Source organism: Oncorhynchus mykiss, chromosome 2 (assembly GCF_057628025.1).
Source record: "Oncorhynchus mykiss isolate SJ-2025 chromosome 2, ASM5762802v1, whole genome shotgun sequence".
NCBI lineage: Eukaryota > Metazoa > Chordata > Actinopteri > Salmoniformes > Salmonidae > Oncorhynchus > Oncorhynchus mykiss.
Genome location: NC_143023.1, coordinates 69,262,430 through 69,287,866, shown reverse-complemented (window position 1 = coordinate 69,287,866; position 25,437 = coordinate 69,262,430). Strand labels below are relative to the sequence as shown.

General features: G+C 41.2%; 2 protein-coding genes across 4 annotated transcripts in view; both read left to right on the top strand.

The window, feature by feature from the left end:
- Positions 1-8,345, top strand: part of LOC110494854 (core-binding factor subunit beta) — a 49,100-nt gene extending 40,755 nt beyond the window's left edge. Inside the window, exon 7 of one of the 2 annotated variants that reach the window (XM_021570198.3) lies at positions 1,990-8,345. Coding sequence is in view for 1 of the 2 variants with exons in the window: in XM_021570186.3 (XP_021425861.2) it covers positions 1,990-2,061 (72 nt within the window). In the remaining variant the exon portion in view is untranslated. The remainder of the gene's footprint in view (positions 1-1,989) is intronic. The other variant, XM_021570186.3, reaches the window with a different exon arrangement.
- Positions 8,346-14,328: 5,983 nt separating this feature from the next.
- On the top strand, positions 14,329-25,436 carry LOC110494832 (phagosome assembly factor 1). 2 transcript variants are annotated; one of them, XM_036954461.2, is made up of 16 exons: positions 14,329-15,370; positions 15,532-15,614; positions 15,700-15,783; positions 15,874-15,917; positions 16,711-16,790; positions 16,882-16,976; positions 17,536-17,600; positions 17,856-17,968; positions 18,610-18,743; positions 18,866-18,949; positions 19,080-19,162; positions 19,371-19,414; positions 21,425-21,474; positions 21,611-21,669; positions 21,788-21,860; positions 21,963-25,436. In XM_036954461.2, exons 1-16 carry the CDS (start codon positions 15,307-15,309, stop codon positions 22,050-22,052), a joined length of 1,245 nt encoding a protein of 414 aa, XP_036810356.1. In that variant the 5' UTR covers positions 14,329-15,306; the 3' UTR covers positions 22,053-25,436. The 2 variants fall into 2 exon arrangements, with proteins under 2 accessions (XP_036810356.1, XP_021425843.1); XM_021570168.3 differs by having other exon boundaries at positions 14,330-15,370; positions 17,503-17,600.
- The last annotated feature ends 1 nt before the right edge of the window (position 25,437 follows it).

Sequence of the window (25,437 nt, the reverse complement as noted above, 5' to 3'; positions counted from 1 at the left end):
GTCGTCAACGTATGACATATACTGTATTCTAACGGAAAACTTTCCATGTGTTTCATTCTCAAATACTGACTGTGGTCGAAACATGAAACCCCCTAATCATTTTCATTACATTTAAATGTTTTTTTTAAAATTCCAAGTTACAGTATGTCGTCTCATAAACTGCTGTGATCCAGAATTTTCTGATTGGACTGTAGCATTTAGCGATTTCTTTAATTAGTGAATCCCCTTGCTCTGCTGTCATCTCAGGGAAGGAGATAGATGCTATTGTTGGTTTTATTTTAGATAAAGATTTGCATTTGGACATCAGGACCCTGTTTTTATGTGATATGGGCGCCTGGCCCTTGGATACATTCGCCGTTGCATTTCTGTGGTCTGAACTTCTACTCAGTCCACTATAACTCAAGGCCAACAGCACAATGACAGTCTGCCATCAGTGGTAGCTGGGAGGCCTCTTAAGGGTTTAGAAACCTGTCATTTAGTTCAGAAATCACAGCTCTTCTCTAGCAGGGATGTCAGTGTCAGCTCTTGAGAATGTATGTCTATGTACAGCATATAAGGTTAATTCCTCTGCTGTGTGGCCTGTACTTGTTCTGATCACTGTATAATGAATATGTATAATGAATATTGTCCAGGTTTTATGTTTTTCCTGTGTGTGTGCATGCGTGCGCATGTGCGTGTGAGAGCGATTCAGGACAGGACAGTGATGGCCATCTAGGTGATTGATGAAGATAAGATGGATGCAGAAGAAATGGTCCAGTGTTCATTAGGCCCCATTCTGCTGGTGGAGTTAGAGGATGAATGATGTGCTGCCAGTAAAAGTATTAATATAGCATTAGTATTGATTTTTATTAGGATCCCTGTCTGCCCTGCCTAATCTCAGCTCTATTGACTTGTGGTACAGGCTAGCGCTCTGCCGGCTGGCTCAATGATCGATCACTGTGCTTGTCCTCTCCTCTCCAGCCACCCCCACTCCCCCTGTAACTACGACAGCACTCTCCTCAAAAGAATCATATTTTGTCTGTAGAGTAGTTGCTGCACTTCACACAGTATATTATTACATATAAAAGTTGAATACTTCCTGATGTTTCTTTATAGTACTCCTTAACTCTGCTTGTCTTGGAGGTTGGTCCTGTTCACATTGCATGGTGTGTGGCCTGAGACATTGTTTTTTCTTCAACTATTACCAAACCGTAACTGGTGTATTTGGCTCACTGACTCAAGGACAGCTCTGACGCCTTCCGTTTGTAATCTGGGTGAATATGAGTGATAACTAAGGCAGAAGCATTCGTGTGTATGTGTGTTTGTGTGTGTGTCCATGCATATGTGTGTTGTTGTTGTCAAAATCACTCTGCAACTACTGAGTAAAACTTTGATCGGCCAGTTCATAAAAATCTTCTTAAATTATTTATATTTAACTATAGGGTTATTAATTGTTTTGAAGACACTCTATTTACATTTATGATTCTGAAGTGGAAAAATGGATGAGCATCAGTGTCTCATTTAGGATTAAAGTAGTAGACTGAACCAGGGTTAGAAGGAGCTATTATGGTGAGTCATTTGGATGACGACTACATGCCATTTCAGCTGAGAGACCAGCGTCTGCTTTCTCCCTCTGTCTGCCTGTCTGTCTGCCTGTCTGTCCTTCTGTTTCACAGATATCTATGTTGGGAGAGATGTAGACGCAGACACATAAACATATGTATCTGTGACAGGCAGACGAGTCATTTTTTATTTTTAAAGCATGTTATGTTGAAGACTTCCCCGACGACTAATGACTGTCTGCTATTCGGCCCAAAAAAGAAAATCCATTTTTAGCCTCAGCTGGAAGCTCTCTGGTGCCCTCTGCTGAATATACTGTATGACATATACTGCACTCACTTTTGCCCCATCTAAGGCCATTCTCAACACATTACACACACACACACTCATGATATTGTGTGCTATATTAAATCTGCCCCTCCCTCCATCTCTCTCTCCCTGTGCCAACAGCCCAGGCGACAGCAGGACCTCAGCCCTGGCACCAACATGGGCAACAACGCTGATGATCACAAGATGCGCTAGAGGCCAGAGAGACGCAGGGGGGTGGGGTCAGGGTGACCTGTCCATCGTACTAGGCCAGTCTCACACCCTGTCACCAAGCTGTTAACTGGAGAGACCAAAGTCCACATTGCTAGGGATTTGGGGGTGGGTGGGGGTGGGGCCCTTTTTAATTTTAAGAAGGGACTGGGTGAGGTGGGTGTCCATTTTTAAGTGTGGTGTAAGAGGATCGACCCAAACCTCCTTGTCTTCGGGGGGGGGGTTTGCACTATCTGATACATTCAGTTTAGTACCCACATTGCCTTCTGTATGCATGGAGCACCTGCCTACCTATGTTTTCTTTTGTCCCTCTATGCAAGCTATTTCGGCAGCACTTTCTTTTACAATGCTTTATAAATAGGAAATTACTGGGTGATTAAATGGAACACATTTGTTATTAAATAATTACATATTCTTCCTAAATTGTTACATTTCTAATAATTCCAAATATCTTCCATCTTCCTTATTGTTTCCCATAAAGTTAGTTTCAAATCAGGTAGCAACCTGAGGAGCACTGAGCATAAATGTATTTCACACTGAATTCTAATCTATTGATAATTACAATCAGAAGCTGAAGCAATAACAAAGCATCCACCCTGCCCCTGTTTCGGTAAAAAGCTGAGGGATGGGGCTAGAGAAATGTAACCACTCTCAAATTCATAGACAGAGCTATGGATGCAAGGACTGACTATCCATAATATCAAAATGATAGTTTTAACCATGTTTTGAGGCTGTATAGTCTTTGTTTACATTTATTTTGTTTCGAAACATTGGAGTAAAACAAGCTTCCCACTGGGCACACACTGATTAAATCAATGTTGTTTCAACATAATTCAATTAAATTACGTTGAACCAACGTAGAATAGACTTTGAATTGGCATCTGTGCCCAGTGGGTTATATTTTGGGTTCTGATGCGGCAAGACAGTTGAACTAAGCTTATGAGGCATTTATAAATTACATTCTTCAAGAATCAATGGGTATGTATCATTAATTTTCACTACATGACAAAAAGTATGTGGACACCTTCTTATCAAACATCTCATTCCAACATCATGGGCATTAATATGGAGTTGGTCCCCCCTTTGCTGCTATAACAATCTCCACTCTTCTGGGAAGGCTTTCCACTAGATGTTGGAACATTGCTGCGGGGACTTCGTTTCCACTCAGCCACAAAAGCATTAGTGAGGTCGGGCACTGATATTGGGCGATTAGGCCTGGCTCGCAGTCGGCATTCTAATTCATCCCAAAGGTGTTCGATGGGGTTGAGGTCAGGCCTCTGTGCAGGCCAGTCAAGTTCTTCCACACCGATCTCAACAAACCATTTCTATATGGACCTCGCTTTGTGCACTAGGGCATTATCATGCTGAAACAGATAAGGGCCTTCCACAAACTGTTGCCACAAAGTTGGAAGCACAGAATCGTCTAGAATGTCATTGTACGCTGTAGTGTTAAGGTTTCCCTTCACTGGAACTAAGGGGCCTAGCCCGAACCATGAAAAACAGCCCCAGACCATTATTCCTGGCACTATTCATTTGGGAAGGTAGCGTTCTCCTGGCATCCACCAAACCCAGATTTGTCCTTCGGACTGCCAGATGGTGAAGTGTGATTCAGCACTCGCTGGTCCCGTTCTGTGAGCTTGTGTGGCCTACCACTTCGTGCCTGAGCCGTTGTTGCTCCTAGAAGTTTCCACTTCACAATAACAGCACTTGCAGTTGTTGGGAAGTTGGCATCCTATGACAGTTCCATGTTGAAAGTCACTGAGCTCTTCAGTACAGGCCATTCTATTACCAATGTTTGTCTATGAAGATTGCACATCCACTAATATGAAGGGGTGTCCACATACTTTTGGCCAAGTAGTTTATATGTCCAAAAATGAATGTAGCAACTATAGTTTGGAAATAGGCCTTTTTTGGTTCCAGGTAGAAGAACCATTTTTGATTTCATGTAGAACCCTCTGTGGGAAGGGTTCTACCTGGAACCAAAAGGGTTCTATATAGTTCCAGAAAGGGTTCAAAAAAGGGTTATCCTATGGGGACAGCCGAAATAACCCTTTTATGTTCCAGATAGCACCTTCAAGTACAAATAGTTACCAATCAATCACCTATTTATTTTGTATTTATAAAGGACTATAAAAGATTGCTTAACAGCTATAATTTATCATATTATAGCACTATTTTAATGAAATTGTATTTTTTATTATTTTATTCATGTTTTGTGTGAAAGTCATGATGTTTACTTTTTTTATTTCTTTTCTCTATATATAAATACTGTATTTGTATGTCTTTATGCTATCGTAAGGGATATCAGTAGAATATGTAAAGTTGTGTTCAAGAAAAGTTACTTTTTCAAAGAGACTGTTGATTTGCCGGATGAGGAAGGTCTATCAACCTCAGCGCTTTCTGTCTTCCTGTCTCCTCCATGTTAGCAGCATATTTTAACAGTCTTTGAACATGACTCTAGCAGCACATAGCGCACAATGAGGTCAGTGTCTCTGAGCTCGCTCTTTGGAAGTCGAGGCAAAGAGGCTTTCTCCTCTGCATAGTTTTTTTTATTATTCTCTTTATTTCACATTTCATCCAGATCAGAGTTCGTAACGTCTAAGCAGTAACTTTCTCTTTTTTTGATCCATTGCGGCTTCATTCCAGAGGTTTGTCGCACATTTTGATCCAGCTCTGGGATCTATCTCCCTGAAAATTATGCAAGGACACAGCAACATTATCTCACTAACTTACCCTCCAGTTTTGTTTGGTATGTTTCAGGTAATCTGAATATCTTTGAGTTTCATAAACTATTGTGCTGTTGTCAGTGTTTCTTCCTCTTTACAGGAATACACTTTTAACAGTTTATTCACATGAATTTGTCTGTACTGGGGATTAGAGAGAGCAACATCTTTAAAGAGATTGAAGACTCTCTATTGCAATAAATGATGTGTGTAAACCCTGAATGGCTAACACGGGGCGCTGTATTGAAGCAACCATGCAGCCATCTTGGTACTCCTTCTCCGTTGTAAAAGATTTAGGAAGGTATAGAAATTCATTTATTAATGCCTACATTTGTTTTTGACACATTTATTCTATTACAGACACATTAACGCATACTTTTAAATTATATGCGAGTTAAACATTTTTTTTTAAATGAATAATCTCTAAAAACTTTTTTTTAAAGTCTACTAATGTTACTGTCCCCACTACAACAAAAAAATACTCAAATACATGTAATTTTGACCATACATTTTTTTTCCCCCAAATACTGTAGAATCATTCATTCCTATAGATACGGTAAAGAGGTCAATCGAACTTGACCAAAACAATGGAATTGCCATGGAAACGTGTGGGGGAAAGGGCCATGGGGGAAAAAGAGCCTAAATTTAGGCTATTGTTTATATGTGTATTTCACACTATGTTGAGGTGAAAATCGCAGTATAACGCTTTTATGGATGTCAACCCCAACACATGTTCATGTCATCTTTACCAATAAATTGCATTACAGTTAAAAACGAATTTGACTACCACCAACGATTTCTGTATGCTAGCTATAGTTCTGTATGCTAGCTATATTTCTGTATGCTAGCTATAGTTCTGTATGCTAGCTATATTTCTGTATGCTAGCTATATTTCTGTATGCTAGCTATATTTCTGTATGCTAGCTATAGTTCTGTATGCTAGCTATATTTCTGTATTCTAGCTATAGTTCTGTATTCTAGCTATAGTTCTGTATGCTAGCTATATTTCTGTATGCTAGCTATATTTCTGTATGCTAGCTATATTTCTGTATTCTAGCTATAGTTCTGTATTCTAGCTATAGTTCTGTATGCTAGCTATATTTATGTATGCTAGCTATAGTTCTGTATGCTAGCTATATTTCTGTATGCTAGCTATATTTCTGTATGCTAGCTATAGTTCTGTATGCTAGCTATATTTATGTATGCTAGCTATATTTATGTATGCTCGCTATAGTTCTGTATGCTCGCTATAGTTCTGTATGCTAGCTATATTTCTGTATGCTAGCTATATTTCTGTATGCTAGCTATAGTTCTGTATGCTAGCTATATTTATGTATGCTAGCTATAGTTCTGTATGCTAGCTATAGTTCTGTATGCTAGCTATAGTTCTGTATGCTAGCTATAGTTCTATATGCTAGCTATATTTCTGTATGCTAGCTATAGTTCTGTATGCTAGCTATATTTCTGTATGCTAGCTATAGTTCTGTATGCTCACTATAGTTCTGTATGCTAGCTATAGTTCTGTGTGCTAGCTATAGTTCTGTATGCTAGCTATAGTTCTGTATGCTAGCTATATTTCTGTATGCTAGCTATGCTCACCAGCTTATACGAACAGGAGTTAGCATATAGCAGTCACATCTTCTAAACCTGAAAAGGGTCAACTTCTACAGACAAATATATCCAAATTGGATTTAAGAAATGACATTGTGTACCTGCTACAATACGTATATAATGACGGATTTGATGAATACTCACTTTGTTAGATCAGATTTGTTGACTGTGCGCCAATCTGGCATATGGAACGTCTGCATTCCATTGACTCCTTTAACACATCTATGGAGGACTGCTCCTACTGGGTAGTGCCAATATGGTTGACTGGTGGCTTCAAATGCTCTCAATGGCCAATACATAGAATCAGCAATCCAGGGTTTATATAAATCATTGATTGCAATCCAGCACTGTTTCAACCAGTCATGAAATATTGGGATGAAATAGACCAAGAGTCAGTCTGGGGCTCAATAAACTGCATATGAAATTAAAGGAGAGCTCTATGGTCAAGTCTAGCAGCAGTGATGAACCTGTGGTATTCTTCCATTCATTTCTAATGCATCAGCTCAGTATTTTATTCAAAGTTAATATGCTTTCATTTGAAGAAAGAGGAAAGGTGGAGGAAGAAGCCTATGTTTTGTAAAGGGACAAACGTTAGACAGCAAGTTGTAAGATGTTGTTGTGCAGGTCAGAAATAATGGGGTTTAGGTGGACAGAGGGAGAGGCAGTGGGTTGTCACACTTTGCTATCAAAGCAAGTTCTAATTTCATACTGCATGGGATTGTATTTCCTTGAGTTAGGTTCTTATGTTTTTATCCCAAATACTTCTATAACACATATTTGCATAATGTTTCACATCCCACTAATGATGCCATTCATTTACATCTCATAAAAACAATGTGTAAGGCCTTGTTGCTTTAGTGTATCAAAGATTTACACAGTCAGTCATCTCAAGGTAGCATACCAATGTGGGTAACAGGAACGAACATGTTTACGTTATCTTCCATAGACCTTTGTGATGTTTAAACAATGTGTACAGTATTTCACAATATTCTGGGAGCTCTATTTCAAGTGGTTTGTTTGATATCTACTCCAGTGTAGAGATTACCTGATTAAAGTGTCAGTGTACAAAACATGTTGGACACTCAGAAACTAACTGGCCTACCTCCAGCAGCAACCAAAAACAAATAGAAATCTTGGGTATTTTTTACTCCACGATTTTGTGAATCTTTATTTCATTTAAATGTTTGTTACAGATGTAGGATCATCATTTGAACCAGTTTGCTACAGCAGGAAAATTATCCTGCAGCAACAGGAAATGTGAATTACTATGTGGATTTTAATGAATGGACATTTTTGTAAGGGTTGATAAATGTTTCTTAAGGGAAATACATCTCAAATACACAACACGTTTTAAATGTTGTGCATTGCAGGAAAGTTATCCTGAAACAGGGCGATCAAATTAAGATCCTACATCTGTAAATGGTGTGATCTGTGTGCATGAGGTCAGGAATGTCCAAAACACTGGAGTTATGATATACCCTACCTAGTGATGGTGTCCCAGCCTAGATTTCCAACATAAGTGATTACAATCCCTGGAGAACAGGCCCTCCTCTCGTCTCTCCCTTCATGTGTAGGCCTACTCCCCAGAGCCCCAGCTAGCTGGTACCCCTGTCTGAGCTTCTCCCGTCACTTTAATGCTGGCATTAATGCTGGCAATAACACCAGAGACTGTCCTAGTTATTTTTTATAAATTGTTTATTTTATTATTTGTTTTAAGTTATTGATACAGGTTGACCTTTGTTTTGTTCAGGTTACGCAATGAAGAACTGTGTATTTCTGTGTTTAATGGCCTATCTTTTAACATTTTACTGAATAATTTAGGTTTCTTTCTCTCTGTTTTATGGTTTAGCTTGTATGGCTTGTTTTGTTAAGGGGAAACTTAAATATGAAATGTTGAATTTAACATGTTTCGTAATAAATTTGTAACAATCGTTGTACTTGGTCTTCTGCCTTTTTAAGAATCACTCTTACCAATAACAGTAATTTATTACTGACTTTAAAACTGTCTATAGCGCACACTTTTGACTGGTATTGTACAGTTGAAGTCGGAAGTTTACATACACTTAGGTTGGAGTCATTAAAACTCGATTTTCAACCACTCCACAAATGTCTTGTTAACAAACTATAGTTTGGGAAAGTTGGTTAGGACATCTGACACAAGTAATTTTTCCAACAATTGTTTACAGACAGATTAACTCACTTTAAAATTCACTGTGTCACAATTCCAGTGGGTCTGAAGTTAACATACACTAAGTTAACTGTGCCTTTAAACAGCTTGGAAAATTCCAGAAATTATGTCATGGCTTTAGAAGCTTCTGATAGGCCAATTGACATAATTTGAGTCAATTGGAGATGTACCTGTGGATGTATTTCAAGGCCTACCTATTTCAAGGCCTACCTTCAAACTCAGTGCCTCTTTGCTTGACATTGTGGGAAAATCAAAAGAAATCAGCCAGGACCTCAAAAAAAAGATTGTAGACCTCCACAAGTCTGGTTCATCCTTGGGAGCAAAGTCCAAACACCTGACGGTACCACCTTCATCTGTACAAACAATAGTATGCAAGTATAAACACCATGGGACCATGCAGCCGTCATACCGCTCAGGAAGGAGATGCGTTCTGTCTCCTAGAGATGAACGTACTTTGGTGCGAAAAGTGCAAATCAATCCCAGAACAACAGCAAAAGACCTTGTGAAGATGCTGGAGGAAACGGGTACAAAAGTATCTATATCCACAGTAAAACGAGTCCTATATCGACATATCCTGAAAGGCCACTCAGCAAGGAAGAAGCCACTGCTACCAACACGCCATAAAAAAGACAGACTATGGTTTGCAACTGCACATGGGGACAAATATCGTACTTTTTGGAAAAATGTCCTCTGGTCTGATGAAATAGAACTGTTTGGCCATAATGACCATTGTTATGTTTGGAAGGAAAAGGGGGATGCTTGCATGCCGAAGAACACCATCCCAACCGTGAAGCACAAGGGTGACAGCATCCTGTTGTGGGGGTGCTTTGCTGCAGGAGGGACTGAGGGACTTCACAAAATAGATGGCATCATGAGGAAAGACAATTATGTGGATATATTGAAGCAACATCTCAAGACATCAGTCAGGAAATTAAAGCTTGGTCGCAAATGGGTCTTCCAAATGGACAATGACCCCAAGCATACTTCCAAAGTTGTGGCATAATGGCTTAAGGACAACAAAGTCAAGGTATTGGAGTGGCCATCACAAAGCCCTGACCTCAATCCTATAGAAAATTTGTGGGCAGAACTGAAAAACCGTGTGCGAGCAAGGAGGCCTACAAACCTGACTCAGTTACACCAGCTCTGTCAGGAGGAATAGGCCAAAATTCACCCAACTTATTGTGGGAAGCTTGTGGAAGGAAATTATTTGATGGTCCTATGAATAGTTACTGTGCTCAACAAGTTGCTAGTCTCTGGTCTAGCCAGTTCTATGTGTGCTCAGAACAAGTATTGCATCATTCAGTCACAAGACTCTGAAGTGTGTAAACACATGAGTTGGTAAACAGAACTGGAGATTACCTTTTGTGTCTCTTTGATATTTTAAGTTGAAATTGTGCACCAATATTGCATTTGAAAAGACTATTATATTAAATGAAGTTCCCTTTAATATAGACCACATGGAAAATGGAATAAATGTGATTTTTTATTTGAATAAAGAAGACCTACAGTGAGGGAAAAAGGTATTTGATCCCCTGCTGATTTCGTACGTTTGCCCACTGACAAAGAAATGATCAGTCTATAATTTTAATGGTAGGTTTATTTGAACAGTGAGAGACAAAATTACATTTTAAAAAATCCAGAAAAACGCATGGTAAAAATGTTATACATTTATTTGCAAATCACCCAATCTACCTACCTCACCCCTATACTGTTTTTATTTTATTTACTCTACTGCTCTTTTGCACACCAGTATCTCTACTCATATTAAACATCTCCAATCCAAAATCAAATCTAGAATCGGCTTTCTATTTCGCAACAAAGCCTCCTTCACTCACGCCGCCAAACTTACCCTAGTAAAACTGACTATCCTACCGATCCTCGACTTTGGCGATGTAATCTACAAAAAAGCTTCCAACACTCTACTCAGCAAACTGGATGCAGTCTATCACAGTGCCATCCGTTTTGTTACCAAATCACCTTATACCACCCACCACTGCAACCTGTATGCTCTAGTCGGCTGGCCCTCGCTACATATTCGTCGCCAGACCCACTGGCTCCAGGTCATCTATAAGTCTATGCTAGGTAAAGCTCCGCCTTATCTCAGTTCACTGGTCACGATAACAACACCCACCCGTAGCACACGTTCCCGCAGGTATATCTCACTGATCATCCCCAAAGCCAACACATTTGGCCGCCTTTCCTTCCAGTTCTCTGCTGCCAGTGACTGGAACGAATTGCAAAAATCGCTGAAGTTGGAGACTTAAATTTCCCTCACCAACTTTAAACATCAACTATCTGAGCAGCTAACCGATCACTGCAGCTGTACATAGTCCATCTGTAAATAGCCCACCCAATCTACCTACCTCATCCCCATACTGTTTTTATTTTATTTACTTTACTGCTCTTTTGCACATCAGTATCTCTACTTGCACATCATCATCTGCTCATATATCACTCCAGTGGTAATCTGCTAAATTGTAATTATTCGCTCCTATGGCCTATTTATTGCCTACCTCCTCATGCCTTTTGCACACACTGTATATAGACTTTCTTTTCTCTACTGTGTCATTGACTTGTTTGTGTTATTGACTTGTTTATTGTTTACTCCATGTGTAACTCTGTGTTGTTGTCTGTGTCACACTGCTTTGCATTATCTTGTCCAGGTCACAGTTGCAAATGAGAACTTGTTCTCAACTAGCCTACACGGTTAAATAAATGTGAAATAAAATAAAATAAATAAAATTCAACGTTTTTTCTTTATTTTTACTATTTTCTACACTGTCTGAATAATGGAATTATGTAGTAACCAAAAATATATTTGAGATTTGAGATTCTTCAAAGTAGCCACCCTTTGCCTTGAAGACAGCTTTGCACACTCTTGGCATTCTCTCAACCACTTTTATGAGGTAGTTACCTGGAATGCATTTCAATTAACAGGTGTGCCTTCTTAAAAGTTAATTTGTGGAATTTCTTTCCTTCTTAATGCGTTTGAGCCAATCAGTTGTGCTGTGTCAAGGTAGGGGTGGTATACAGAAGATAGCCCTATTTGGTAAAAGACCAAGTCCATATTATGGCAAGAACAGCTCAAAATAACCAAAGAGAAACAACAGTCCATCATTACTTTAAGACATGAAAGTCAGTCAATACGGAACATTTCAAGAACTTTGAAAGTTTCTTCAAGTGCAGTCGCAAAAACCATCAAGCGCTATGATGAAACTGGCTCTCATGTGGTCAGCCACAGGAAAGGATGACCCAGAATTATCTCTGTTGCAGAGGATATGTTCATAAGTTCATTAGAGCCTCAGAAATTGCAGCCCAAATAAATGCTTCACAGAGTTCTAGTAACAGACACATCTCAACATCAACTGTTCAGAGGAGACTGTGTGAATCAGGCCTTCATTGTTGAATTGCTGCAAAGAAACCACAACTAAAGAACACCAATAAGAAGAAGAGACTTGCTTGGGCAAGAAACACGAGCAATGGACATTAGACCAGTGGAAATCTGTCCTTTGGTCTGATGAGTCCAAATTTGAGATTTCTGATTCCAACCGCCGTGTCTTTGTGAGACGCAGAGTAGGTGAACAGATGATCTCTGCATGTGTGGTTCCCACAGTGAAGCATGGAGGAGGAGGTGTAATGGTGTGGGGGTGCTTTGCTGGTGACACTGTCTGTGATTTATTTATAATTCAAGGCACACTTAACCAGGATGGTTACCACAGCATTCTGCAGCAATGCTCCATCCAATATGGTTTGCACACTTAGTGGGACTATCATTTGTTTTTCAACAGGACAATGGCATAACACACCTCCAGGCAGCGTAAAGACTATTTGACCAAGAAGGAGAGAGATGGAGTGCTGCATCAGAAGACCTGGCCTCCACAATCACCCGACTTCAACCCAATTGAGATGGTTTTGGATGAGTGGGACCACAAAGTGATGGAAAAGCAGCCAACAAGTGCTCAGCATATGTTAGAACTCCTTCAAGACAGTTGGAAAAGCATTCCATGTGAAGCTGGTTGAGAGAATGCCAAGAGTGTGCAAAGCTGTCATCAAGGCAAAGGGTGATACTTTGAAGAATCTAAAATCTAAAATATATGTTGATTTGTTTAACACTTTTTTGGTTACTACATGATTCCATATGTGCTGTTTCATAGTTTTGATGTCTTCACTATTATTCTACAATGTAGAAAATAGTAAAAATAAAGAAAAACCTTTGAGTCGGTGTGTCCAAACTTTTGACTGGTACTGTGTGTATATATATATACTGTCAGCAACAGGTGTGTGTGTATATATATATATATATATATATATATATATATATATATATATATATTCTGTATTTACAAAAGTATGTGTACACCCCTTCAAATGAGTGGATTTGGCTTTTTCAGCATACCTGTTGCTGACAGATATATAAAATCTAGCACACAACCATGCAATCTCCATATACAAAACATTGGCAGTAGAATGGCCATTACTGAAAAGCTCAGTGACTTTCAATGTGGCACCGTCATAGGATGCTGGAAAACAAGTCAGTTCATCAAATTTCTGCCTTACTAGAGCTGACCCGGTCAACTGTAAGTACTGTTATTGTGAATTGGATCAACAACGGCTCAGCCGCAAAGTGGTAGGCCACATAAGGTCACAGAATGGGACCGCAGAGTGCTGAAGAGCATGGAGCATAAAAAACGTCTGTCCTCGGTTGCAATACTCACTACCGAGTTCCAAACTGCCTCTGGAAGCAACTTCAGCACAATAACTGTTTTTCGGGTGCTTCATGAAATGGGTTTCCAAGGCCGAGCAGCTGCACATAAGCCTAAGATTATACGCGATGTCAAGCAACGTCTGGAGAGGTGTAAAGCTTGCCACCATTGGACTCTGGAGCAGTGGAAACGCCATCTCTGGAGTGATAAATCAAGCTTCACCATCTGGCAGGCCGACGGATGAATCTGAGTTTGGTGGATGCCAGGAGAATGCTACCTGCCCCAATACATAGTGCCAACTGTAAAGTTTGGTAGTGGAGGAATAATGGTCTGGGGCTGTTTTTCATGGTTCAGGCAGCTTAGTTCCAGTGAAGGGAAATCTTAACGCTATAGCATACAATGACATTCTTGACATACATTGAGAATGGTCCCCGTGCAAGTCAATGCCCCAGTGCCCAAAGCGAGGTCCATACATGAATGGTTTGTCAAGATCAGTGTGAAAGAACTTGACTGACCTGCACAGGGCCCTGACCTCAGCCCCATCGAACACCTTTGGGATGAATTGGAACGTCGACTGCGTAATCACCCTACGTCAGTGCCCGACCTCACTAATGCTCTTGTGGCTGAATGGAAGCATTTGGCGCAGTGGTCAAAGACACTGCATCTCAGTACAAGAGGAGTCACTGCAGTACCAGGTCTGAATCCAGGCCGGAATCACATCCGGGCGTGATGTCCCATAGGGCAGCGCACAATTGGCCCAGCGTCGTCCGGGGTAGGCCGTCATTGTAAATAAGAACTTGTCCTATTTAAATACAAAAAATTAAAAAGTTCCAGGAGAAATGTTCCCACTTCTAGTGGAAAGACTTCCCAGAAGAGTGGAGGCTGTTATAGCAGCAAAGGTGCGACCAACTCCTTAATACCGATGACTTTGGAATGAGATGTTCGACGAACAGGTGTCCACATACTTTTGGTCATGTAGTGTATGTTGAACAAAATTCGGCAGAACCTCCCATTTGGTCAGCTGACCAGGAAGTGGGTGTTTCTTCGCGATGCACAGGAAGTTGAATAATCAGCTGATACTGGAGGTGTTTTGATGGAAGTTGCTGTTGTTTGTGGAGAGTTTTTAGTCCTTCTCTTCAATTCATTATAAAGACACATCAAGCGATAAAAGGAATTCGGTGGACTTTGAATATTAGCTAAGTGACACGGTTGTAATTTCAATTCATAGCTGCCTGTATTGCTATTGAGTTTTCGATAATGAAGAAAATAGCAACGTAGCTGACGTTAGTCAACGCTTTGAGACGTTCTTTGTTTATGTTGTGCCAGACAAAGCTGCAGTGTTTGGTTTCGTCTTTTTGAAGATCGTTTTATATTTGTTTATAATTGTGAGTGAATATCGATTACAATAACGTTACAGGGGAGCTAAATAATGTTAACGATAGCTAGCTAGCATAACTACAAGTTACCGACAATTGTTGTCAAGCCGCTGAGTTGTCCTGTATAGTCTGATCATAAGCGAGACAGCTGAGATCTTTAGATAGTGACGAGTGTGGAAAGACTTCAGTCTAGTTGTTGTGTGGTCGTCATTTGCGCATCACTCAGTCAGTCAGCTCATCTGCGACCTGTTGGTAGAACTAGCTAACGTACATGTCAACCACCAACCTAAGTCTCAGTTGGCTTTGTGTGTAACGTAGCACGTTGGTTGCGCAATTCCTGTATGCTAGCTACTTGTCAGCAAGGATCACTTCATATGCTAACAGTAATCGCTCGTCGCTAAATATTTTGTGTCTTGGTCTCTGAGAACGTACCATTTGTCCCGCTGTCAATGTATTTCATGGTGTTTTATGTAAAGCCGTATTGTTTATGAATTAAGTATTTATTGTGTTAACTTAATGTTGTATAGAAACAATAGGAGTGTTTAAGAAGAGGATTAGGCAGTTTAGTATTAAAGAAAGGTCCAGTTCAGGCAGAGAACCTTGTTGAAAGTCCTTCTCCCTACTTGCCAATGCTGGATCTGGAAGTTGTTCCTGAAAGATCTTTAGGAAATGAACAATGGGAATTCGCGTTAGGTAAGTGACTCCTGGAGAGACTATTGGGTATTTCTTCAACCTACCACACACCTCAACTAACATGCATGTTTTCCCAGTAAGTTGTTTTTAATGTTTGTTTGTCATTTGTAAATGAGAACTAAAAGCAATCTCTTAACATATTGTCCATGTTCTTGTCACAGGGATGCCATTGGCCCAGGCCATTTCCATTTTACAGAAACACTGCCGCATCATCAAGAATGTCCAGGTTCTTTACAGTGAACAAGTAAGAGATTAGTTAACTACTATTGTGTGTGATATAGGGTGTGGGCTGTCCATTGAAATGGTATGTTATGTTTCTGTGCTTCTAGACACCACTTAGTCATGACCTCATACTCAACTTGACTCAGGATGGAATTAAACTGCTGTTTGGTGCCTGTAACCAGAGACTGAAGGTGAGGGAGACATGCTCTGGTTGATCATGGCGCTACAGACAATAAGGCTGTCTATGTTGACTTATCAAGTCTCTCATTACTCATGTTTAGGTGATTGAAGTATACGACTTGAGCAAAGTTAAATTGAAATACTGGTGAGTGATCTCTAGTTCCTTGTGCTAATACCAGTGTGACTGGAGTTGTCATAGCAAATGTATTCACTATATATACAAAATTATGTGGACACCCCTTCAAATGAGTGGATTTGGCTATTTCAGCCATATCCGTTGCTGACAGGTGTATAAAATCGAGCACACAGCCATGCAATCTCTATATACAAACATTGGCAGTAGAATGGCCTTACTGAAGAGCTCAGCGACTCAGTGATCTGGCACCGTCATAGGATGCCACCTTTCCAACAATCAGTTTGTCAAATTTCTGCCCTGCTAGAGCTGCCCCGGTCAACTGTAAGTGTTGTTAGAAATGGTCTATCAAGATCGGTGTGGAATAACTTGACTGGCCTGCACAGAGCCCTGATGACCTCAACCCCATCAAACACCTTTGGGATGAGTTTGAATACTGACTGCGAGGCAAGCCTAATCACCTGACCTCACTAATGCTCTTGTGGCTGATGGAAAGCAAGTCCCCACAGCAATGTTCCAACATCTAGTGGAAAGCCTTCCCAGAAGAGGGGACGCTGTTATAGCAGCAAAGGGGGGACCAACTCCATATTAATGCCCATGATTTTGGAATGAGATGTTTGACGAGCCGGTTTCCACATACTTTTGGTCATGTAGTGTATCTGACAGTTTGTCAGACTGGAATAGTTTGTTGTAGTCCATGAGAATAACTTGTTTTGCAAATTGTTCAGCTTGTGTTGGATGTGGGATTTTGTGCTACTACATATACTGTTATAGTATCTAGGCCTAAATTGTCATTGTCTTGCAGTGGAGTACATTTCAATACTCAGGCTATAGCACCCACCATAGAGCAGATTGATCAGTCCTTTGGCGCCACACACCCTGGAGGTAAGGGAAGATACAACTTTTTGTCTTATTGATAGTACTGTGGAATGCTGCAAGGCTTGTTGTGTTTGACCATGTTTTCCTCACTCCCCAGTATACAATGCTGCAGAGCAACTGTTCCACCTGAACTTTCGAGGACTCTCCTTCTCCTTCCAGCTTGACTCATGGAATGAAGCTCCCAAGTATGAGGTGAGACTATTACCTTACCCTGCTATATTTATCCCTAGTGTGCTGTTTTTCTGACTGGCTTTATGGTTAACCCTGTTTGACATAGCTGCTACACAGCAACTGTCTTCCATAACTTGCTCTTCTTGTTCAAACCTTACTGGTCTCCCTCACTGATTTTCTGTGCATTACTTTGCCTGGCCGACAACCCCTCATAGACCTTGTTTACCAGATAAAGAACTCGTCTTTTTGCCTTAGAAAATTATTTCTGTTAGCGATAATGAGAACCCCCGTACCTCTTTTCGACACTTTGGCAATGAACAAACAAATGTACATACTTCATTACCAATACAGCATGAGTATTTGGTTTTGAAGAATTTGGTAATGCTGGAATACAAAACAAATTGGCCCCGAAAATTACTCACTATGTCTTTATTATGAAAATACGTTGTTATAAAGCTTTTGATGTGAGTACTTGTATATCCATGTATTGAATATGAGCTGTTGAAATGCACACGCCAGTCTACTCCCAGTTGTTTTGCTTTGACAGCCTAACTTTGCCCATGGCTTGGCCTCCCTGCAGATTCCACACGGGGCCACAGTGAAACGGATGTACATCTCCGCTGGGAACAACCTACAGGACACCAAGTAAGAACACAATGTATTCACAAGCACACCTGGAATAATGGTTGAGCATAGCAAGTTTATGGGGAGATGGAGGATAGGGTGAAGGGGAAAATACTGTGTGTTTGGTGAGCTTGTTTACTCAGATGTAAATCTCATTTGAATATGATTAGGTTTAAATCTGATGCATTTGAGTTATCTAAATACTTATTATTAAGTATTGAGAGAGAAACATGAATTTGTAATGACCTGACTATGACTCACTCTGTCGTTCCTCAGGGCCCCAGTGATGCCCCTTGCCTGTTTCCTTGGCAACGTTTATGCAGAGTGTGTGGATGTGCTGAGGGATGGGGTGGGGCCACTTGGTCTGAGACTTCGCCTCCTCACTGCAGGTACTTAGCAAGGGGACATTTGAACCCACTCGTGTCCCATGAGTACAACACCATCAGAACTGTGGAATTCAAGCTAAATCGGTTCAGGTTGGTATTCCTTTTGAGGCTTCCTGAGTACATGCCACTGAAGGGACTAGAGGAAGTAGGTATTTTCCTCCTGTAGCGCAATCAGTCCTCAATTCTAATTGGATCAGGCTACTCTTCTCTTCCTCCCTTTAATTAATTAATTCCTCCAGTACTGTTGTAATGGCTGTAATAGAGCCTCATGGTCTGGAGCTACAATATAATGCTTTCCTGTCAGTCCCTCAGGTCTATCACATTCCATGCTCTCTTCAGTCCACACATTAGCCTGTTAATCTCGTCACCATATATCACCTCTGACATGCCCCTCCTCTAGGGAGGCTGAGCTAAACAAATGACCTACTACACCCGTTATTAGATGGGGAGGAGGTCTATCAAAATAGGCCCTCATCAATCTCTCAGTGTTTAGATGTGTCTCCTTAGACCAGCTGTTTTGTTTGTCTCTGTGGTTTGATGTATGATATACAGTCCTAATGAAACACCTGAGAGGAAGATGTGCTCCAAGAGTTTTGCAACACCAGAGACAACACTTGCGTAATGAGTGGTCTTCCTATCCTCAGGATGTGGGCCCGGGGTGATGGCTGATGCCAAGGTGCGTGCCGTGGAGAGGAACATTTACTTTGGAGACTCCTGTCAGGATGTGCTGAGCGCTCTGGGCTCACCACACAAAGTATTCTACAAGTCTGAAGACAAGGTTTGGCCCTCTACTCTGCTTCCTGTCTCTTTCTTTCCCTTGACCTGCTCCTTTCAGCAGTTGATATGGTCCTCTCTATGTTGATAAACAAGCTCTCTTCATGTTTGGGTTTCCTGTTTCAGATGAAGATCCACTCTCCGTCACCTCACAAGCAGGTCCCGTCCAAATGCAATGACTACTTCTTCAACTACTTCACCCTGGGGGTGGTGGGTATTGATGTTCCATGGGGGGTTGTTAGAGAGGGCTTGCCTTAATTATGTTGACATTAAAGCTCAATGTAGGATGTTGCTTGTTTTTTAACACTGTTTGATTGGTCCCTTTTTGTTTTTTTTCCAGGACTTACTCTTTGATTCTAGCACACACCTGGTGAAGAAGTTTGTCCTTCATACTAACTTCCCCGGCCATTACAATTTCAACATGTAAGCCTCTCTCTGCTTCAGTTAAGACAGCTGGCACCTCATTGGTCCTTGGCTGAAGTATACCATTTTCAGACATATGATCCATTTGAATAAATTATTTCCAGTAGAGCCAAAAGAGGCTATTAAACTCCTTAGTGGTGAAGTAATTTAGTCACAGGAGTGCTGTTCACTACACTCAGTAACACGTAACTGTCTCTCTCAACAATAGATATCATCGATGCGATTTCAAGATTCCACTTGTCATCAAGAAAGGTGAGTTTTCTAATCAGCATTTTCTTTGTATTTGGTAAACTCTGTCTGTCTCCTCACGTATCCCTGTCTGTCTCCTCACGTATCCCTGTCTGTCTCCTCACGTATCCCTGTCTGTCTCCTCACGTATCCCTGTCTGTCTCCTCACGTATCCCTGTCTGTCTCCTCACGTATCCCTGTCTGTCTCCTCACGTACAGTGCCTTGCGAAAGTATTCGGCCCCCTTGAACTTTGCGACCTTTTGCCACATTTCAGGCTTCAAACATAAAGATATAAAACTGTATGTTTTTGTGAAGAATCAACAACAAGTGGGACACAATAATGAAGTGGAACGACATTTATTGGATATTTCAAACTTTTTTAACAAATCAAAAACTGAAAAATTGTGCGTGCAAAATTATTCAGCCCCTTTACTTTCAGTGCAGCAAACTCTCTCCAGAAGTTCAGTGAGGATCTCTGAATGATCCAATGTTGACCTAAATGACTAATGATGATAAATACAATCCACCTGTGTGTAATCAAGTCTCCGTATAAATGCACCTGCACTGTGATAGTCTCAGAGGTCCGTTAAAAGCGCAGAGAGCATCATGAAGAACAAGGAACACACCAGGCAGGTCCGAGATACTGTTGTGAAGAAGTTTAAAGCCGGATTTGGATACAAAAATATTTCCCAAGCTTTAAACATCCCAAGGAGCACTGTGCGAGCGATAATATTGAAATGGAAGGAGTATCAGACCACTGCAAATCTACCAAGACCTGGCCGTTCCTCTAAACTTTCAGCTCATACAAGGAGAAGACTGATCAGAGATGCAGCCAAGAGGCCCATGATCACTCTGGATGAACTGCAGAGATCTACAGCTGAGGTGGGAGACTCTGTCCATAGGACAACAATCAGTCGTATATTGCACAAATCTGGCCTTTATGGAAGAGTGGCAAGAAGAAAGCCATTTCTTAAAGATATCCATAAAAAGGGTTGTTTAAAGTTTGCCACAAGTTACCTGGGAGACACGCCAAACATGTGGAAGAAGGTGCTCTGGTCAGATGAAACCAAAATTGAACTTTTTGGCAGCAATGCAAAACGTTATGTTTGGCGTAAAAGCAACACAGCTGAACACACCATCCCCACTGTCAAACATGGTGGTGGCAGCATCATGGTTTGGGCCTGCTTTTCTTCAGCAGGGACAGGGAAGATGGTTAAAATTGATGGGAAGATGGATGGAGCCAAATACAGGACCATTCTGGAAGAAAACCTGATGGAGTCTGCAAAAGACCTGAGACTGGGACGGGGATTTGTCTTCCAACAAGACAATGATCCAAAACATAAAGCAAAATCTACAATGGAATGGTTGAAAAATAAACATATCCAGGTGTTAGAATGGCCAAGTCAAAGTCCAGACCTGAATCCAATCGAGAATCTGTGGAAAGAACTGAAAACTGCTGTTCACAAATGCTCTCCATCCAACCTCACTGAGCTCGAGCTGTTTTGCAAGGAGGAATGGGAAAACATTTTCTGTCTCTCGATGTGCAAAACTGATAGAGACATACCCCAAGCGACTTACAGCTGTAATCGCAGCAAAAGGTGGCGCTACAAAGTATTAACTTAAGGGGGCTGAATAATTCTGCACGCACAATTTTTCAGTTTTTGATTTGTTAAAAAAGTTTGAAATATCCAATAAATGTCGTTCCACTTCATGATTGTGTCCCACTTGTTGTTGATTCTTCACAAAAAAATACAGTTTTATATCTTTATGTTTGAAGCCTGAAATGTGGCAAAAGGTCGCAAAGTTCAAGGGGGCCGAATACTTTCGCAAGGCACTGTATCCCTATCTGTCTCCTCACGTATCCCTATCTGTCTCCTCACGTATCCCTGTCTGTCTCCTCACGTATCCCTGTCTGTCTCCTCACGTATCCCTGTCTGTCTCCTCACGTATCCCTGTCTGTCTCCTCACGTATCCCTGTCTGTCTCCTCACGTATCCCTGTCTGTCTCCTCACGTATCCCTGTCTGCCTTTCAGAAGGTGCTGCCGCTCAGGGGGAGGACTGCACCCTCACTACCTACAGCAAGGTCAGACATGCCTACACTGCTCAGTCTTTGCCTAGCTCACTCAAGAGTAGTGAAAAGAGCAACTATGGGTGAATGTTATAGCTACTTCAGACGAAGTTTGTGTTCTTCTGACTGACTATGGTTGTTTCTCCCATAGTGGGATCAGATTCAGGAGCTGCTTGGACACCCCATGGAGAAGCCTGTCGTGCTCCACAGGTAAGAGATGCCTGGGTTATAATTTACATGACTTCTGTCAGTTGAAACATTTTCACTGGACATCTGACTGCTGGCCCTGCAGTTAACAAAAAGGTGTAAAAAACGACGTATTTCACAGGTCATCCTCGGCAAATAACACCAATCCCTTCGGCTCTACCTTCTGTTTTGGACTACAGCGAATGATCTTTGAGGTAAGAACACTTGGTGTGTGGGTCGCGTGATGACTGTATTAGATTGAGAAGTCCAAAGGCCTGGATGTATGTAAACTATGTACGGTATGTGTCTGAACCCAGGTGATGCAGAACAACCACATAGCTTCAGTGACCCTGTACGGAGCCCCCAGACCCAGCAGCAGGGCCAGAACCGAGGCCATCGGCCACTGAACAGCATCCCACTGGCGCCCCAGACCCCAACCCATACCCGGCCTGAGGGCTGTCTCCCCACCGCTCCACACCAGCCCTGGGCTGATCAGCAGTGTACTCTCTGTCTCAGCCACTGCCATCTTCACACCAGAGAGGCCCGCTAGAAGCTCCTCTGGACCCATCTGCCCCTGTGTGACGGGCGCCTCATGCAGGGTCCTGCTAGGAGCCTTACGGCAGCCATTATCCCTTCTCCCTCTGACTGACCCTGTCCCAATGCTCTTCATCATCAGAACACTTGTTAGATGTGTTGACAGTGTACATTTGTATGCCTGTGAGCAGAAACAAATGCTCACCTGCTTACACAAATGAGCACCTGCATGCATGCTGTAGTTTAAAAAAAATGTTAATACATGATTAACATACATCAGAAACAGATACCAAAAGCCTGCCACAGACACCAAGGCCATTTCAATCCTTTCTCCACTATATGTTCATGTTACCGATTTTAAAACACATGCATATGGATGCAGGCTCATCTGCAGCACTAACACATTACGTACATCATTTCATACACAGACATATACAGAAACAACCATGCATGCACATCGACATAAACCAATGCATGCACACACAAACAAACAATTGCATGAACATAGTTTTTATTTTTAAGATTCCAAGCACAAACTGGCCACACCTTGGAGTGTCCTAGTGCTTTGCATGCTGTGAGGGGTACTGTCTTGGTACATGAACAAACACACACATACTGGCCCACACACACACATTCATACACTCATGCCATGACCAAGTCCACAGCATAAGCCACCTCCTATTGCAAGGCAGTGAAGCACCAAATACATTTATAGTTTATTTTGTGTTTTTGCATGGAACGATAAAAACATTGGTTTTGACATTTGCACTAAGATACACCATATTTACTTGATTCTTGTCTCCTATCCACTGCGGATTGTGTATTTTGTTTCCATTAGTGATGACTGAGGAAAGGCTCCTGCTCCTCTGTCACCTGAAAAGCCATGCTTCCTTCCTTCCAGATGTACACCATCTCCTCCAACATCCACTGCTACCACTGTCCTTTACAACCTTCCCCCCCCCCCCCCCCATGTGTTCTCATCATTGCTCCCTTTCTCCATCCATTTCCCTGATCTCTTTTTCTATTCACAATAGATATCTAAATGAGTCCAGCTAAACCCTTTAGATGTACTTCATCATTGCTGTCAGTCATTATCATTTGTTTTGTTAATTTGCCAACAATTTAGCCAAAGATGTTTTAGCATGTTTTAAGTTACTGTCATTTTAGTTTGTTGTCAACTTGACCTCTTGCCTAGAAGAGCTGACATTCCCTCCTAAAGCAAGATAATTTTTTATTGCAGGCCCCAGAACCATAATCTTGATCTCATCTTAGTACTTCTTGAATATATGTTCTTTATAATTGCTTTGTGCTTTTTAGTGCAGATCTTTTATCGTTCAGTTTTTACTCTAACCAAGATGTCTTCTATATGTGTAGCAGTCTCTTCTGGTGTTCGATGTTTGTACAGATTTGTAAATAGTGTGCCCTTTTCTTTTGGCTTGTCATTTTAAGATAATGGTACGATGTGGGCCTGAATTGTTTTAAGGTCAGAGCACACGCCAGACGCAACACTTCTATTACATAGGAATTCTGTTTATTGTCTCTCCCCCCTAGTGGAGAGAACACTGTCTGGCTCCTTAACCCTGGGCCTGAATGGGTCCTTCATCTCTATAGCTCAGCTTTAACCACTATTAGTACTAGAGACCGATGCTGAAGATAGGATAAATCAGAGACAAAGATGGATAGGGAAGGTAGCCCTGTACACTCTGTTTAGAACCCCTGGATGTGTGTGTGTGTGGTCAGTCGCCCTGTTATAGTGGGTTGATCATGTACTGGTGCTAGAACAGAGGTATTGTTCGTGTTGTTGTTCTGTCACAGGTGGCTGGTTTGCCTGTCAGCCCCACTCAGACCAGCCCTCATCTTTGCAGCGTGTGATGCAGGCGTATTACATGGGCATTGTTTATTCTGTTACATTGACTTGTTTCATGAGTTGCGATGAAAAAAGCCTGTACTGCTGTTGTTGTTAAAATTATACCCCTTTGCTTTGTTCAAGTAGTATACAACAACAAAAAAGCTACAATCCTTTGTTAACGTTGTGCCTCATTTCCCACCAAGCCTGTCTTGACTTCTTTCTGTAAATGAAACTATTGAACAGCATTGAGTATGACTGAGCATGATGAGCTAACATGATCAACTGACTGTCACCCATAGGCCATCATTTCCCTCTTGCTCCAAGAAAAACATGACAAATTGTAGAATAAAGACTTGATGTACAGTGCAGGTCCTGAGCTCAGTCATGAAGGGCTAATCCTCATCTCAACAACCCCTGGTGTTCTGATTGGAAGATTTGCACAATACACAATACATTGTTTTGGTTTGTTCTAGTTGCTGGACACAGAAACATGTATATCACTGAACATCTCATAGCAAGACTATGGTTTTAACATCAGTCTGACCGTCACCACCGGCCAACCCTTCATGACCTGAGCTACACACACTGGTTGTTGGAGTTCCAATACAATGCAATGCAATCCCGGCCGGGTACATTTGTTGCATCTGATATAACTCACTGTAGATGAGTTTGCATTTATATTAGCGAGCAAACAAATGCAACACAACTGATGTTGTGGTAACGTTACTGGAATGTTACTGCTGAGCATGAGCTGGGCTGTGTTAGCCCAATCTCAGGTGGACATAGATCTTGTTTTAAATGCCAGGAGAAAGGGAATGCTTCCTTTTCAGCTGTTGGCTTTGCCTGTTTTATTTCCTCTCAATTGATCCTATTTTTGCATTGGATTGAATTAATGACTGTAATTAAGACTGTAATTATAAATGAACAACTTCAGTTGAGTTTAATACTCTATTAATGCTATGTATTGTCTCCCGTTATATTGTATGTTTTATCCCCATTCCCCAAAGTAGTTATTTTAGGTGGATTCAGTCAATTTAACCCAGTTCTGGAAATGAGAGTTATCCTTAATTCAACATGTGAATCAAATTAATTGGAATCTGGTGTCATATTTTGGATAACGTTACTTCTGTACAATAAAGAACATGTAGATCAACATTATCAAGCATGTCATAAAAAGCAATAACTGTTGCTACGGTGAATCAGAACGGTCTGCTTAAAGCTTGCACAATGCTCCTGAATGATGCAGGAATGCTGTGATTAAGATGAGCTCCTCATAGAATCTACTGTCAAACTCAACATTTGAATTTGATAAAATTGCTCATTCTGAATTTTGTTCATTTAAAAAAAATCCTGTTACTGTGTGTACAAAAAGGATATGAAAATGTTGATGTAATAAATGACAAAAGTCT